Raw genomic sequence first — 15,023 nt, 5'->3', positions numbered from 1 at the left:
CACCTTCCAATGGCATCTGAAACAATGAAATTGCAGAGCAAATACATATAAATGAATGCCAAGCAGTGGATTAGCTCACAGTGTTCTGTTCTGTTTGAAGAGACCACTCCCAAAGCCATCTGGGTTCAAAACTCACTTTCTTTATTTCACTGTGGTGGAGTTGATGATGGAGATTTGTCTGCAGGGAACAATGGGAATACCACCAAAGCAACTTTTACAGCACTCACCACAGCAGCTCCTGAGATAACCCCAGCACCTACAGTGCTTCTCTGTAGGAAGAAGGTTTTCAGATCTTCGCCAGACACTATTTCAGAAGACGAGAGCAAAAGGCATCAGGCTTCATGAAGAATTCTTGAAGGTTATCCCTTGTAAGTAACTGATTCACATTACATATTTGAAATTCTAATGAAGTGGCAGTGTAGTAATGAGGAAGAGGTTGTCATCAGGTTGTCATTTATCTAGAGCAGAAAGCAGTGACTCTGGGTGGAATTTGTCAAGTCTGTGTGAAGAAATTCCAGCCCCATTTGTGGTTGGTGCAGCAAGTCTGCAGATTTTATGGCTTGTAGCGTAACTTGGGGAGTCCACAGCAGTGTAAGTGTAGGATTAGGCTATAATATAAGTACTTGTAAAACACTTTGTGAGAGCAAAGTACCGAAAATTGGCATGTTTCAAAAAGGGAACAATGTGTTTTCCACGAAAAATAACTTGGCAATATGCTGATTAGCAACTTGTGCCACAGATTCCAAACTTAACAGGTAACTCCTGGTACTAAAGACTTCTTCAGACCAAGATTTACCTTTCATGAGATGCTTTTACATTTTGGAAACACTGGAAATCCTGCGTAGAGGCTGCTTGAGTCTGTATGGGTGTTCTCATCTACACGGTTGTTATTTTGAATTTGTCAGCTTATTCTTGAGGATGTAGTGCCCTGTCATGATACTTGTTTTTCTTTACTACAGGACTGTAATTGAAAAGGTTTTCAAAACCTTTCTGCATCAGCCAAACAAGACAATGGTACAAAAGAAGTTGGAAAAGGAATTGTAAGTGTTACAGAAAATGTGGGGTTTGTAGCATTTGCAAAGAGACACATTAAATACGTTGGTTTATGTGAGTGTGACTATGCTCAGATATTATCAGTTTAGTATCTAAGCACAAATTCAAAATCATGAGGGCTTGAGGAACAGTTAAAATTGCATGTGTTTCCCAATACGGCACACTTAGGGCAGTGGAAAACTCTTTCAGCACTTTTAATGTGTTCTCTCTCTTTTTCAGGAGCCAGGGAGATGAAGGACTTACCTCCCTCATCTCAAAACTCCCTTTGCTGCTATTTTTTTTCTTTTTCCTTCAAATGTTCACATATCCATGTTACTTAATTTCTAATCTAATTAAAAATAAATTGTTTTAGATAATTCCTCATAGTTTGTTTGGTTTTTCCCCTCGGTGTGGAAGCGTGAGAGTTAAGTGTAAGACCAGAGAATGCTGTAGGTGTCTTAGATCTTCCACTTTCTTTTTGGTTTCTTTGATTTGATTGCCTTTCTTTTGTGACTAGGCCAAATTTTCAAATGCTGTCTCTTAAACAGAACATCAAATTGCCATTTAAATTCCACCTGGCTTGCAGGGTAGGAGTGGGTATTGACTATATTCTCTGCTTTGTTTTTGTTCTTGAACAGAAACCACTGTTAGACAATGACCATTCCTCTTTCAAGGTAGGCTGAATTGCAAGGCTTCAGCATTGCAGGTGTATTTTAAATGCCTGTATCATTATTTCCTTAATAATGAACATGCTGTTAAAGAGCTGGTACTTGAAAATTATATCTCTAGAAAGAATTTGAACATATCCGTTTTATGCCTTCCTTAAAAATTACTTTTGATGGTGTGGTTATAATGTGTAAATGTGACTTGCGTAATAATGTGAAGCTATTTTCAGCCCTAGAAACACAAATAAGGCTTTCCTTCAAGAAAGTTTTGAGAGCTCTTTATTGTGAATACCTACAAAGCATTTTCATAAATCATGTAATGGTATTTATAGATACTCAATGTTAAATGATTAATTTTAGTAACTAAAGTTTTTATGTTTTATTGATTTATTTTATATATTTTATTTTTTATTTTATTTTAGAGTACTTTGTAGAATTTACAGTATCCCAGAGAACAGACAATTATTTTTAGTTAATTTTCATAGAAGGAAAATGTTTCAAGTGCCTTTTGTGTTAGACTGTATTGCAAAGCGCTTTTATTATTTCCTCATTATTCTGACTGCTAAAATAATATTCTCTGCCTGTTGTTTGCAGTATGGTAAATGTGTGGTTTGGGCATTGTGATTCAAGCACAGTCCTGCAAATTGTTAATTTGGGGTGGGGCTGGAAAAAGGTAATTCCAGATTAAGATAAAGAGGTGGCAGATTGATGAGGATTAGCTAATTGTCCACATGAAAACTCACGTCATTCCATTTCTGTATATTTTTAACTATATATTTACAGGACATAACTGTAGGCTGAACTTGTTGTTTCTTTCCTCTAATTTTGATCATAAACAACTAATTTGGATTTAGAACTTAACCTTTAATGTTCTTACTCTGAATCTATGCTTCAGCTAAGGCTAGTCTTTGAATGCTCAGTGGTGTGTTGAAGGCCTTGTTATACTTTACCTACTTTTGGTCTTCGATGAATTTTTACACATCTGATCCTATTTGAAGAGCTGAAGAGAAAGCCATTTGTTCTCAGGGGGCACAGATCCATTTTTAACCATTTTAACCAAACATGAGTCACCTGTTTTTCTCCCAGGGACGCTGTCAGGTGAAATTGCTTCTGTGCCAAGCAACTTTATCAGATGAACTCCTGTGATCTGACCAAGCTCTTTTTTGAAATCAGTAGGTTCTCACCTGCCCATTAGCATTGGGAAGGTGGTCCAGAATTTTTGTTCATCTGCTTCTTTGAAAGCCTTGCCCAGATCCCCAGACCCACTGTTTGCCCAAATTGCGGATTAGTAGCTCTCCCACCCACAGGCATTTCCCCTGAAGTTTTTATCCAGTTACTTCCCAGCTATTCTTTTACAAATTAAGCAGGGTAAGGCCTTTGGCATATATATGGGAAGTGCCAAAAATCTAAAAGGAATGCAGTGCAAATAATTGCACCTACTTGATTTAGATGCTGCTTTTTTTTTTTTCCCCCAGACATAGAAACTTAATTATATGCATATTCACTCCTGGTCTTCATGCTAAAAACAAGCTACTTGTAGTTAAAAATAAAAGAAATTGGGATAAAAAATTGAATCCATAAGATGAAAGCAACACCACAGCCATATTTTTATGTCATTTAAAAGGCATATCAAGTAGGCATTTCAAAGAGGCACATGTGAAGACCACCCCTTTAGTTTTGGTGCAGCTCCTGTAACCTGTTTTTGCAGACAAGGAAGCAACTTTTATTGGCCAGCGAAGGAAATTAAACTAAACCTGCAAACTCGTATTTAGGGGAGGCGATGGAACAAAACCCTTGCATGTGCAGTGCCTGACACTAAGGGCTGCGTGCCCAAACCTCTTGCCACCAAGGAAGAATGAATGTCCTGTGTTCCCATCACTTTTCCAAAGGAAAAATGCATGTGCCCAGTATTTGCCTGCAGATGCTGGACCAGGTGGGTGATCCTACAGCACTGAGGTGCCATTGGCATTGTCTGAAGTGTTGCATAATGCGCCTGGTACAGTTTCTGTCTGTATCTATCTTAGGTATTTACAAGGCATCTATCACCTTGGTACCTAAGCAGTTTGAGAAATGCACCCACCCCAGGAGGGATGATGAGATACAGACAGAGGCCCAGGTCCAGAGCAGCAGAGGCAGGGCCCGGGAAGCTTCCCCGCTGTGTTCCCGCTGTTGTTGGGCTCCTGGCCCTCTTGTTGTGGCCAAGGGACATCTCCACCCACCTGTCTGTCAGCAGGAAGAGACGGTGCCTGCCCCAGCCCTCCCGTGCAGCTCCGCTGGTGGGCAGTCTGAAAAGGAAAGATAATGGAAAAGGCAACGATCCGGTAGCAGAGGTGAAACAGGAATGGTGGGATTTCAAAAGGAGGGCTTCTTAAAGAGCAGCACATCTCAGGGGAGGGATCAGCTGCCAGTCCAAGTGGCAGGTAAGGCACAACACAGGCATAAATCTCAAATGTTCTTCAGTGACCAAAAGTTAAAGAAATACTTCTGATGTCTCTAAAGTTTGTGTATATCCAAAACCCTGCTCCGTTCTTGGCCTCTGTCTCAGTCCTCTACCCCTGCAGCTGAATCAACCATTCAGTAATTCTCTGTGTATCTCAACCCAGTAATTGCTACAATCCTAAAAATGCCTAATGACCAACACAAAGGACTCTCAGTGGTAATGAACGTTGTTGTGCAAGGGATAGCACGGAATAGCAGTGCTCCAAAATAATGGACATATTCATGTACCAAAAGGCTGGAATAAACTTGGCTTTGATCAGCATGCTCAGGGCAGGATGGGGCAAACCTCAGCTCTCCCCTGCAGGCACACCTGGAGCAGCTCTCCTGTGGCCTCCAGGAGCACCTGCTGATCCACCATGTCAGACCAGGTTCTGTGTCAGCCCAGGGGAACCACCTGGATAGGCAGCAGGAACAGAGAATCTGTCTGACAGATTCTGCTCCTCTGCAGAAACAGAGAACCTACCCAACAGGGGAGAAAGGGAGATAGCCAGGACTTTTGTGGAGCCTCACCAGTTCCTATTGCATGGACCTCCTCAATAGCAGATTTCTTTTTTTCCCTTAAATACAGCAGAGTCACTGAGGTAAAAAAAAAACCAGCCTTCAGAAACCTGTGAATCCCAGGGGGCTTTTGGAAATAGCTGCTAGTACCCACAGTGATCAAACACTAAAGCTGAAGTGCAATGGGTCACTGGCTTCCAGATGTTTCTGCTCCCTTTAGCACATTTGCATGCTCCTCCCTGAGTCCCTTCCTCAGCCATTTAAGGATGAATATGGAAGTCCTGTCTCAGCAGAGCAAGGGACGTGAGGTTAGGAACATCAGCCTTGGAGGCTGCAGGTCTGATGGCTGCTATCACTTGCTATAAAGATACCTGTAAAAGACAGAAGTGACCTATTTTGCCTGTAAGTCATATCTATCACTGAGAGCAAAATGCTGCATGTAGGAATGGTGTGTCAGGTGGAAATTGCTAGAAAGATCAGGGAATCTGACCTCTTCCCTTTGCTTCACACCCAAGGAAGCCAGCTGTGCTTCTTTGTACCCACTCTATTTAAAGCTTGAAAAGAAAGAGACTTCTTTTTTTTTTAAAGCAAATTAACAGCCAGGTGAGGTCAGCCATGTTGGTACATGGTTTGATCCATGGCCAATTTTGACTTCACAGTTGTAGTGGCCTCTCTCTTTCCCTTTTTTTGGAAGTGGCCCCTTTTCTAAGGAGTTAAAGACAGATAGTTGAGGTCACTCTGTCAGCTGTTCAAACATAAGGACGGTTTCTGGCTGAACCCAGTTTTGCACTGCCCTTGCTGTGCCTGGCACACCTCTCCCACAGCCCCAGCCTAGGCACTGGTGTAACCAACCTGACCAAGGTCCACCCAGAATTCGGGGTGACTTTTGGTCACCAAGGAATGGATTTCTTGGGCAGAGACTCACATGTTCACCCAGGTGGTGTCAGCCAGTGGCCTCCAGGCAGTTTTCCCATGATTGCTCCTTAGTGAAGGAAAGTTTGTGGAAGGCCATGCCTGTAACACACCCTGGGTTCCCCATGCCCATGGCAATGCTTCCCAAAGCTTCCAGAAACCGGAGTTGCTGAGAGATGCTGAACACCTTGTTACAAATAATAATAGTGATGGTTTTTCCTCCTTCTCATTGCGAGCCAAGTTTACCAACCTAACCTAAAGCCTGTGCATGTATTCATTATTCAGAAGTATTCGCCAAGAGTTTCAGCAATTAACCTTCTGCCCAGGGGTTTCACAGACTCTTTGCTTTTTTGTTATTTGTATCATTGGTCACCGATTGCCAGATGCTGTTCTTTCAGCTCTGAAAGACTGAAAAGACTGATTGGGAGAATGGCAAGTGGTAACATTTCATGGGACATAAGCAATTTTGCAAAAATTTATTATTGTGATTTTTCAGAGAAATTTTTCTTTACAAGCCTCTGGCAAGTGTGTAGACATGCACAAATAACAAAGGTGTTCTGGTCCCCCTGAGTCTGAACAAATTAGACAGTGATACCATTTACAGAAGTATTCATAAATCAGGGGGGAGTTTGGAGGTTTTTGATTTCACTTTGCTTCTGTTTTTGACTTCCAGTATAGTTTGGTTCTACTGCTTACCAGTTGTTAGGCAGGCTCTGTTTAGAACCCTTGCCAGCTAAATGGGGTTTTTAAATATGGGGAATTTTCTGTTGACATGTCAAAAGAAATGCCAAGACATTCAGTATGACCAGTGGCTCTACCAGAATGAGTATTTATGATCCCTTACCTCACTCTGATTCTACAGACTTTAATTGAAGTGTGTGTTTGCTTTGTGTGGTAAAATTAGGTCCCCTGTTTTTTTGTTCTTTTTTTTTTTTTTTCATGTGTACTCAAATAGGAAAATGCTGAGAAATCATTTCATGATCCTACACTGTAGTTGTTAAGAGAGCTTTGCTAATGAAGGAATGCAGCTATGGCTGTATTAGACAAAGCAGGAGAAGAATTGCCAAGGAAGAAGCAGTTCTTAGTTAGGTTGATATATAGTCCCTTTCAAATCTCCATGGAGTGAAAGAGCCAATGATTGCATGGCAGTTTGTCCCTAGAATTCATTTCCATAAGGAGCTCATGCCTTTTTACAAATACAATTTCATCCTCACTTTCCATAAAACATGCAACTGGACAGTCCAGCCAGACGCAGAGAGAATATGAATACTTTGAATGTGAATACTTTGAAGTAGTGAATATGCTAAATGCACGAATAATATCCATTATTTTAGCACTTAAAAGTCATCATTCAATGAAGTCACACAGAATCCCTTTTAGAGCACCATAATATTGCAGGCACATGGGTGTAGAAATAATGAGTACCACACTGTGGTAGACAGGGATTGAGATATAGGAGGAGGGATCCTTGGGTCTGTCAGAAAAAGCTTTTCATTTCATTATATTTCACATAAAATAATTTTTTAACAAAAAATCAAACAAAACCCTGCCCTGATTCATAAACAGAACCAAAAGTATGGTTTAACAGGACCTCAGCAATACCTTGCAGATATAAGCTTACAGCTTCCACTGAGGTCTGCAGAGCAGTATTTCAAAAAGCAGGAATTAATCCTTAAAAAAAAAAAAAACCCAAAAAGCTTTTTTCATTCAATGCTGGGATGCCAGAGAGTAGGCACGGCACTGATCTGGCACTCAGGCCACTGTGGTGTGAGCAGCAGCAGTCTGGTTGGGTCACAACCCTACCGAGAGCAGTGCTTCTCCCAGCTGTCCCTTGCCTGAGCGTGGGGAATGCAGGGCTTTGGACTTTGGGCTTTGTGCTGCCTTCTTCAGCCACACTGCCCCAGGGTGATTTCTCATGACCAAATTGGCTCCCCTCAAAAAAAAAAAAATTAAAAAAAAAGAAGTGGACTCATTTTTTTTATCTGAAGTAACAGAAAGTGTACAGAGTCCTGGCCACAGCCTCATGTAATGCAGAGAGGTGCAGGACAGAGCTGGGCAGAATCACAATGGAGTGTGATTCCTGTGGGTGCAAAAGCCTGAGCCTTTCCTGCTCTTTGGGAGGGCATTTTTCTCTAGAGTTGCCATGGGGAAGCGTTTGCACCCAGATTTCCACCACGCACCCTCAGGCAAGGGAAGAGGTAGCCAGGGTAGGGCAAAACTCAGTTCATTTGCAGGAGAAAAAGAGATCCCGGTGAGCAATGCCCTCAGATAGCATTTCCTACTGTTTGGAGAAGAGAGCAAGGAAAATCTGGCAAATGTTGGGGAGGGCATTGCTCACGGGATAATCCCACGGACGGCCACCGTCGCGCTGCAGCAGTTATTTGGGAGAGATTTTGGGTGGGGTGACGTGAGACGTCGGACAAAAGTGAAGATAGCCAGCAGTGCTTCAGAGCAACAAAGGGCTGCCCTCAGCCAGTGGTGGAGCACATCTGGCACCCCAGAAGCTCAATTGGACCCTTGGCCCTGAGCTCGTCCCAGGGATTCTGACTGACACCACTGCAGTGCATAGGTGAGCTTCTCGCTAGGTTCACTGACATTTCCTGTCCCAGTCACGCTGAGGGGAATTTGGTAGCTCCTGCCTTGGGGTGCAGCACGGCTGTGTGTGTTCTGGGTACAGGACAGTGTGCACTGAGACCAAAAGTGCTTAATGACGCCAATTACCACGTGCCCAATGCAGTCACTAAACTTTAGTCCGCCCTTCCGTTTGCCCAAACACATACACTCTGGCTTCCCAACTGGCTTATTTCTATGTGTTGTCCAATGCATGTAGATACCTCCATCTGCCTGGCCTCAGATACAGTGGTTGTTGCTCCTCTATTTGATTGCCAGATGTCACTGGGGAGCAAGATGGGGAGGTTCCTGGATCCTCGGGGCAAGCCAGCCATCACCGAGGGAGCTCGCTGTCCACACCGGCCGAAGAACAGGAATCCTCGGTGCCTGCCTCTGACGAAGACTCGCCAGCCAGGACCACAGAGAGCTGGCAGTGGCCGCTGTCCTCGTCTGAAACGCACAGCAACGTTGGGGAGGATTTTGAGGGATTTCAAACGCCGGCGCGGACTCCAGAGTGCACCATGGACATACAGTCTCCCGGGGATCAGTCACTCAGTAGGACTCCTCAGTTTGAAAGTGACTCTCCTGAGGAGGAGGGAAATGATGAGATGAATGAAGAGCGCTGCGGTGTTGAGCCTGTCCCTAGGGATCGGGGTTGGAGAGGGCAGCCCCAGCTAACAGAGGGAGAGAAGCTGTTGATGGAAACCAACAGTAGGATTGTGCAGCTGCTGGAAAATATCAAGAGGGAGCATGCACAGTCCATGGGTCTCATGTCCCAGTCCATGGGCCGTATGGAGCTGCAGCTGGGCATTGTGGCTACCTCCACAAGAGCCATCCATAACTACCTGTCAGAGATTTTAGCTTTCCTCAAGCAGCCGAGGACACAGGTCCTCGAAACACGCATCTCCCAAAGAGCCACCCCCCATGTCGAGTTGACGTGTGCCTCGACATGGACTGGTGAGGACGCAGTGGCATCCTCCACTGTGTGCTTACCAGGGGCCGAAGGGACGAGCGACTCTCGCGACCCGCCGCAGGCCACCCTGCCTTGTCGCAGTGGCCGGCTGCAGAGAGCCATAACCGAGAGGGCCTCGCTGCCCATGCCTCCACGCCAGGCAAAAGGGGGAGGGAAGAAAAAATAACCACTTCATAGGATTTTTAGAGTTTTTTTTAATGTGCCTGTCCTTTTAATTCTTAGCCATAAGGCCATCGGTGGCAGAGTTCAACCATTTCCTACATTGGCTAACATTGTATTCTGGCTGACTAGATTAGTCTAACATTTTGTAGTTTATATTTGCACTGTTAACGATGTGTGCTGCTGGTATTTGAAGAACATTTGCCTCTGTTCTTTCACTTTAAATTCATACAAGCATTTTTTTACTCTGTGCCAGGCATTCATTGCTTTTCTTACAAATACAAGTCATTTCTTGAGGCAGCTGTTTTTTGAGTTTTCTTTCTCCATTATCCCACCCCCTCTGAGCAAGCACTCGGGACTTGGTGGTAAGTATAGAGGTCTTGGCAATACTCGCCTCCCAAACTGTGTTCGATCAGTCTTTGCCTGGTGTTTCTGGCATGCCAGCCTGAGGTGTTGGGGTATAGCCTGTACTGGATCATGACCATTCTTATCCTCTGTGGGTCTCACCAGCTCACTTCCTAAGACCCTCGGTGGAGCTAATCCACATGTCTTGGCTATGTCGTACAATAAGTAATGTTGCCAGGATCATACCTCATATTTCTCTTTTTGGGGGCTGTGTAGTGATGTGCCACCAGATCTATCTGGGCACCTGACTCTCGTTTTCAAAGTTCATTTGATGATGGATCTGGTGGCTTGATGGGCAGCATTATACTTTTTCCTCTGAGAGAGTCTGGGTATTCGGAACAGGAGTCACTAAGCAATGTGTTCTATGGGGATAAGAGCCATCTCCTGCAACAAATCTATTAGGAGGAGACTGTCCCCTGTAATTATCACAGATATTAATTATTAAAGAAAAAGAAAAGAAAAAAAAAAAAGCAACTTGCCTAGCAGCCAGACCTCTTGAGAATGTAAGGTCATGACATGCTGTTGGGTACTGTGCTACTCTGTCTGTGATTTAAGAGCTTTTCATCAGAGATGAGACCTGCATCTTGATAAAACACAACAACTTTCTGTGCCTTTAGGCCATCCAATTTCCTGAGGGCTGGCACCCTGAGCAGGGCATGGGTCCCATTGGTAACCCAACAGGGCAGATGGAAACGCACTTTGGCAATAAATTACTTTATATCTGTTGGTGCTGCCTCTCTCGGGGGAATTTAATATAGTGGCACTCAAATTGCTATATGCATGCAGAGGCATCAGACTGGCTTTTACATGTGGTATCCCTGACAGTTCTCCGGAAGGATGCTGCTCCGAGGAGGGCCTGGAGCAGTGGGGACAAGTTGTCACAGGTGTAGCATGGCTCCTGTGTTTGACTCTGAACACGCCGTTGCGACTTCTCGGGAAGGTGCAGAGCAGTTTCTATGGAAAATGCAAGGGAATAATCGTAGGCTTAAAAATCCTCTTCTGTGACTACAACCAAGCCATGCTCTTTGGCCAGTAAGACATAGACTCTTCTTCCCTGTCTTCCAGTGAGGCTGAGGTTATTCAGGGCAAAGCAGATCAGAGTTTGTTACTCTACCAGCCAGCCACAAACTTCTCCTGTAAAAGTGTGCGTGTGTGTGTGCTTGTGGCTGTACTCTGCTAAATGACCGGTTCAAGGAGGAAATGCAGCTTGCATGGCTAACCTCCAGTGCAGGCTTTTCCCACATTCCTTCCTTTTGACCTTCATCCAACTGCATTCCTTTTAAAAATCCCATTGGAGGCAGGCTTCTTTGGGCCACTCTGTCAACACACCTCACAGCAGGTGCCAATTTTTGCATCCGTTTTGTGACTTTTTTTCTCTCTCTTTTGTCAGGATTATTTGTAAAGTTATCCTCAGAATTTCCAGCACAAGCTTGTGAGCTTCCCCTCTTGTTGGTATGAGGAGTGCATGCTGTAGAGTATTTGAACTCACAAGGAGACTGGGAGGAGAGCTAATTAGTGAGCCTGACAAATTATTCCAGTAGGAGTATATTTGGAGTGTGTGGTTCAGATGCAGGAGGGGTTTGCACTCTGGTGCTGTGGAGACAAACAGCTGGAGTCACAGGCGAATGAAGGTTTGGCCCAACACGTCTTCTTTCTCTGGGATGAGTCTGAGCGAGAATAGCTGTGGTTCAGCCAGTCCATTTCCTTGCCCTGAAGAGCAATAGGGCAGTGAGGATGTTTTTGTTTCACGTCGTGCTTTCACTCTGGCAGGGTGGGGCAGTCGTGGCAAGGCGTTCAGGTTTTGATGTTTCCCACAGGACCCGCCATGTAGCTGCTGCCATTTAGGATCAGTCTCCACATGCTGGCTGCTTCTGTGGCCTCACATTTTTTGTTGTAGTAGCTCCAAAATGACAAGCTCCACTCTACCTTTGCTTTCTGATCCAAAGGCAGTAGAGCAAGAGAAAGAGCTGTGCAGTGCTGCCATTGGAAGTGCCATGCAAGGAAGCCCTAAGAGTTCCTTGCAAGGCAGCTCAAGCTTTTACCTGCCCTCCTCTCCCATTTCCAAGTGCTTTGGCTAAATGTGGCAAATGGGAGCAGCCATAGGGTGAGAAGGACTGAAAACCTCTCTACAGACGATAAACCTGCAATAAACTCAAAAAAAAAACCAGGGTTTTTTTTCCCTCATTGAAATAGTAGATGGTTTTAAGAATGGGTACCAACTGATATTTTGGTCAGATCCAAAATTAGGATCTGACTTCTAGGATTGTCTAGCAAAATCAGTGCAGTTGGAGGGTATGTATGTTTCATCCCCAAAAAAAATTTTCATGCTTTTCCAAGTGTCTGTCATGGACTCATCACTTTTTCCCTGTAGCTTTTTGTTGTCTGAATGGGTATCTGGCTACGTGTGTCTGTTCAAAATAAAGGGGATAGCTTCTTACGTGGTGTATTTCTATTTCTCATGTGCAGATTTTGAGTGCTTCAGTTTCCAAGGCTTCCTTCTTTCTGTATCCCAAAGATTAGTTGTTTGGCTTCTGGGATGAGAACAAGGGTGGGAGAGCCTTAAGAGGAAATCTCTGCCCAGTTGAAGCTCTTGGTGATAGATCCCCTTATGAAAAGCCTTATGAAATGTGACACAAACTTGGTTTTTTATTTTTGAATACGTGTGACAATTTTAAGAATTTTTTCCTTTTCTCCTTCCACTGGATGATTTAAACCCCACCAAAAAAAAAAAAAAAAAAAAGAAAAAAAAGAAAAAAAAAGCAGACCAATGAAAAGACTTGAATGCTAACTTCAGTTGAAAAGAAACAACAGCACTACTCTTGTGAGACAGTTCTCAGCAGTGTTCAGCTTACTGGTCCTGCTCAGCCTTTCCTTTCCTGCCTGCTCCCTGACCCTCTGTGTCACTGAAATATCCACTTCTAGGACAACCTTCTTCCTGACCTGAAGGCTAAAAGTTCTTCCCTCTCTTATTCTCCTGTTTAAAATATCATCCTTGCATCAGCCAGATCTACTGTTTAGAGGGATCAAAAGCTCTTTTCCTCCTGCCTTATTCCCATCCATATCAATATCCAGGGCTCAGAGTGCGCTGCTCTCCAGCGAGAGGTAAAATTTAAATCCCTAAATACAATACTTGGGGTAGTAACACCAGCTCTAGACGACCAAAACCCTGGGGATTTTTCAAGTCTGCAGTATCCTAATGAAGTAACTATCCTTGTTTGACAAGTAATCAATTATTTGAGAGATGGAGCTAATTGCTGAAAAGTAGCATTGCTCTGACTTGAGTTGTGGAAGCCTGGAGCCAGGCTGGGGTGTTCCACTCACAGAAATGCCACAGGCTATGAAATTAATCCTAATTTTGGTGAAACTTCAAAGGAAAAGACACTAAATTAACATGATACAGGCAAGCAAATGCAATGGAAGGCATAGCAAGGAAAGCTGGTGGTGTGATTCCAGTTTGGATTCTAGTAGAGATTCCAAACTCAAACTCTCCTGGTGGCATGGGCTAGTGATTTAATTTCTCTGTGCCTTGGTTTTGTAGCAGTAGAAGGGGCAAAAAAAGGAGCTGTCAGGGAATAATTAGTGGATTACACTGTACTTCAAGGTCTTCCATGTGAGGGAGTAACATTTTGTGTTTAATGCTGATGATCCTTGTTTGTGACCAAAGTTGGAGACGGGGTTAACACCAGCACTCAGCTTTTCTAATATCCTGATTAAACTTATCCCTGTATTTTACCATCACATCATGCAGTAGATCAGAGTCCCAAATCCAAATGTTGAAGTTCTCATTCAGATTTGGACTTTGCCTATTTTTGGTCTGCTTCTGACCATGACTAAATGCATTCCCAAACTGTCCAGTTATTAAAAGAAATTTTTAAAATTTCAGAACAGAAATGCAAATAAAATTTTCATTTAAACAAAGGATGCAGTTAGCAGTGTGCTAGCCTACAAGTCCAAGAGTGTGAACAAATCAGGATGTTATTATTTAAGGAGCATAGGCATGAAAGAGCACTTCTGGAGTACTTGTTGTTGTCCAAAATATCACTGAAATTCTCATGACTAAGTACAGCCTGCTTATCTCTATTTGAAACAGTGCTCTACGGATTCACTATTTCTAAAGGTCTTCTTTCCATTTCTATATAGATATTCTCCCTTCACATTTTGAAGGTTTGAAGAAGAGGATTGTTTTTCGAGTCACACTAAGTAAACATTAAATGCATGCAGGCTTAAAACTAAAGCATGCATGTTTTGTAGCAGCAATAAAAAGTGCTCGGCTTGCACGACTTATGATGCTCAAGCGTTGCCTTGTTAAAATGCCAAAAAAACTTTTTCTTTGCATTTTTTTGAAAAGTAAATCTCTTCCTTTGACCTTGCAATACTTAACTTTTCCATTCCTTTGAACAAGTGATATTTATTTTACTGAATGCTTTTATATTACAGATAAGGTGGATGAAATAGTGCCAGTTTCCAAGCCATCAAGAATTGCAGACAATGCAACTGTGGACTCCAGAGTGGCAACTATAAAACAGCGGCCTTCTAGTAGATGTTTTCCCTCAGCTACAGATATGAATGTGAGTGGGAGCCACAAAGCACTGCTTTATTCCTACTATTGTATCTAATTCCTTGATTAAATAATGCGCAATGCTTTGTAAGGGAATAATTGACATTATTACAGTAGCATGTATTAAAAATTAAATGCCAGAACTCTGAAATTGCATCATTCAAGTGCAGAATTTAATCTTACAAAACTTTGCAGGTAAAAAAAATAACTGGTTTTATTGCATTTTGGACATACTTTTCCATTACCCACCTTCAGCTGTTGCCTTGTAAGCAATACCAACACACTCCACTTACAGCTGCTGTCCTTTCATGAGTGTCTAAACAAAGCCCATCCTTCCCTTTCTCTCCACCTCCTCCCCAGAAACAACCCCAGATTCATTATTTTCCATAAGAATTCTCAGTGAAAGGGGTAATGGATGAGGCATTATTTCCACATGAGGTAGACTTTCGTGTTTTAATGCTGTTGGGGTTTCTGTTTGCTCTTTTGTAGTCCATGTATGAGAGACAGGGTATTGCTGTGATGACACCCACTGTCCCAGGGAGCCCTCAAGGTCCTTTTCTGGGTATACCTCGGGGTACAATGAGAAGACAAAAATCTATAGGTAAAATGCCTCTCTTGTATGGTTTTGTTCATTAATAGCATACTTTTAGTAACTTTGGTTCTTTCCTAAAGTGTGTTTCTCCAGCATCTTTACTCCAGTGAGTGACTGTTT

General features: G+C 43.2%; 2 protein-coding genes across 10 annotated transcripts in view; both read left to right on the top strand.

Annotated features, from left to right (window-relative positions):
* The window catches only part of SHANK2 (SH3 and multiple ankyrin repeat domains 2), a 281,678-nt gene that overhangs the window by 247,880 nt on the left and 18,775 nt on the right, over positions 1–15,023 (top strand). For all 9 annotated transcript variants that reach the window (XM_059848439.1, XM_059848436.1, XM_059848432.1 and 6 more), the window contains 2 exons: positions 14,191–14,321; positions 14,801–14,912. In XM_059848439.1, coding sequence (XP_059704422.1) covers positions 14,191–14,321; positions 14,801–14,912 — 243 coding nt within the window. The remainder of the gene's footprint in view (positions 1–14,190; positions 14,322–14,800; positions 14,913–15,023) is intronic.
* Positions 350–9,644, top strand: LOC132328525 (uncharacterized). The gene is made up of 5 exons (XM_059848442.1): positions 350–1,040; positions 1,671–1,706; positions 3,470–3,630; positions 3,722–4,117; positions 8,496–9,644. Exons 4-5 carry the CDS (start codon positions 4,039–4,041, stop codon positions 9,353–9,355), a joined length of 939 nt encoding a protein of 312 aa, XP_059704425.1. The 5' UTR covers positions 350–1,040; positions 1,671–1,706; positions 3,470–3,630; positions 3,722–4,038; the 3' UTR covers positions 9,356–9,644.

The sequence above is a fragment of the Haemorhous mexicanus genome, chromosome 6, assembly GCF_027477595.1.
Source record: "Haemorhous mexicanus isolate bHaeMex1 chromosome 6, bHaeMex1.pri, whole genome shotgun sequence".
In the NCBI taxonomy this organism is placed as follows: domain Eukaryota; kingdom Metazoa; phylum Chordata; class Aves; order Passeriformes; family Fringillidae; genus Haemorhous; species Haemorhous mexicanus.
The sequence above is the reverse complement of the archived record's forward strand: the minus strand, read 5'-3'. Positions and strand labels throughout refer to the sequence as shown.

Excerpts from the sequence above, each read along its gene's own strand:
- LOC132328525 (XM_059848442.1), top strand. The coding sequence starts at position 4,039 with ATGGTGGGATTTCAAAAGGAGGGCTTCTTAAAGAGCAGCACATCTCAG. Across the intron at positions 4,118-8,495 it reads GCTGCCAGTCCAAGTGGCAG|ATGTCACTGGGGAGCAAGAT; the intron begins GTAAGGCACAAC and ends TTTGATTGCCAG.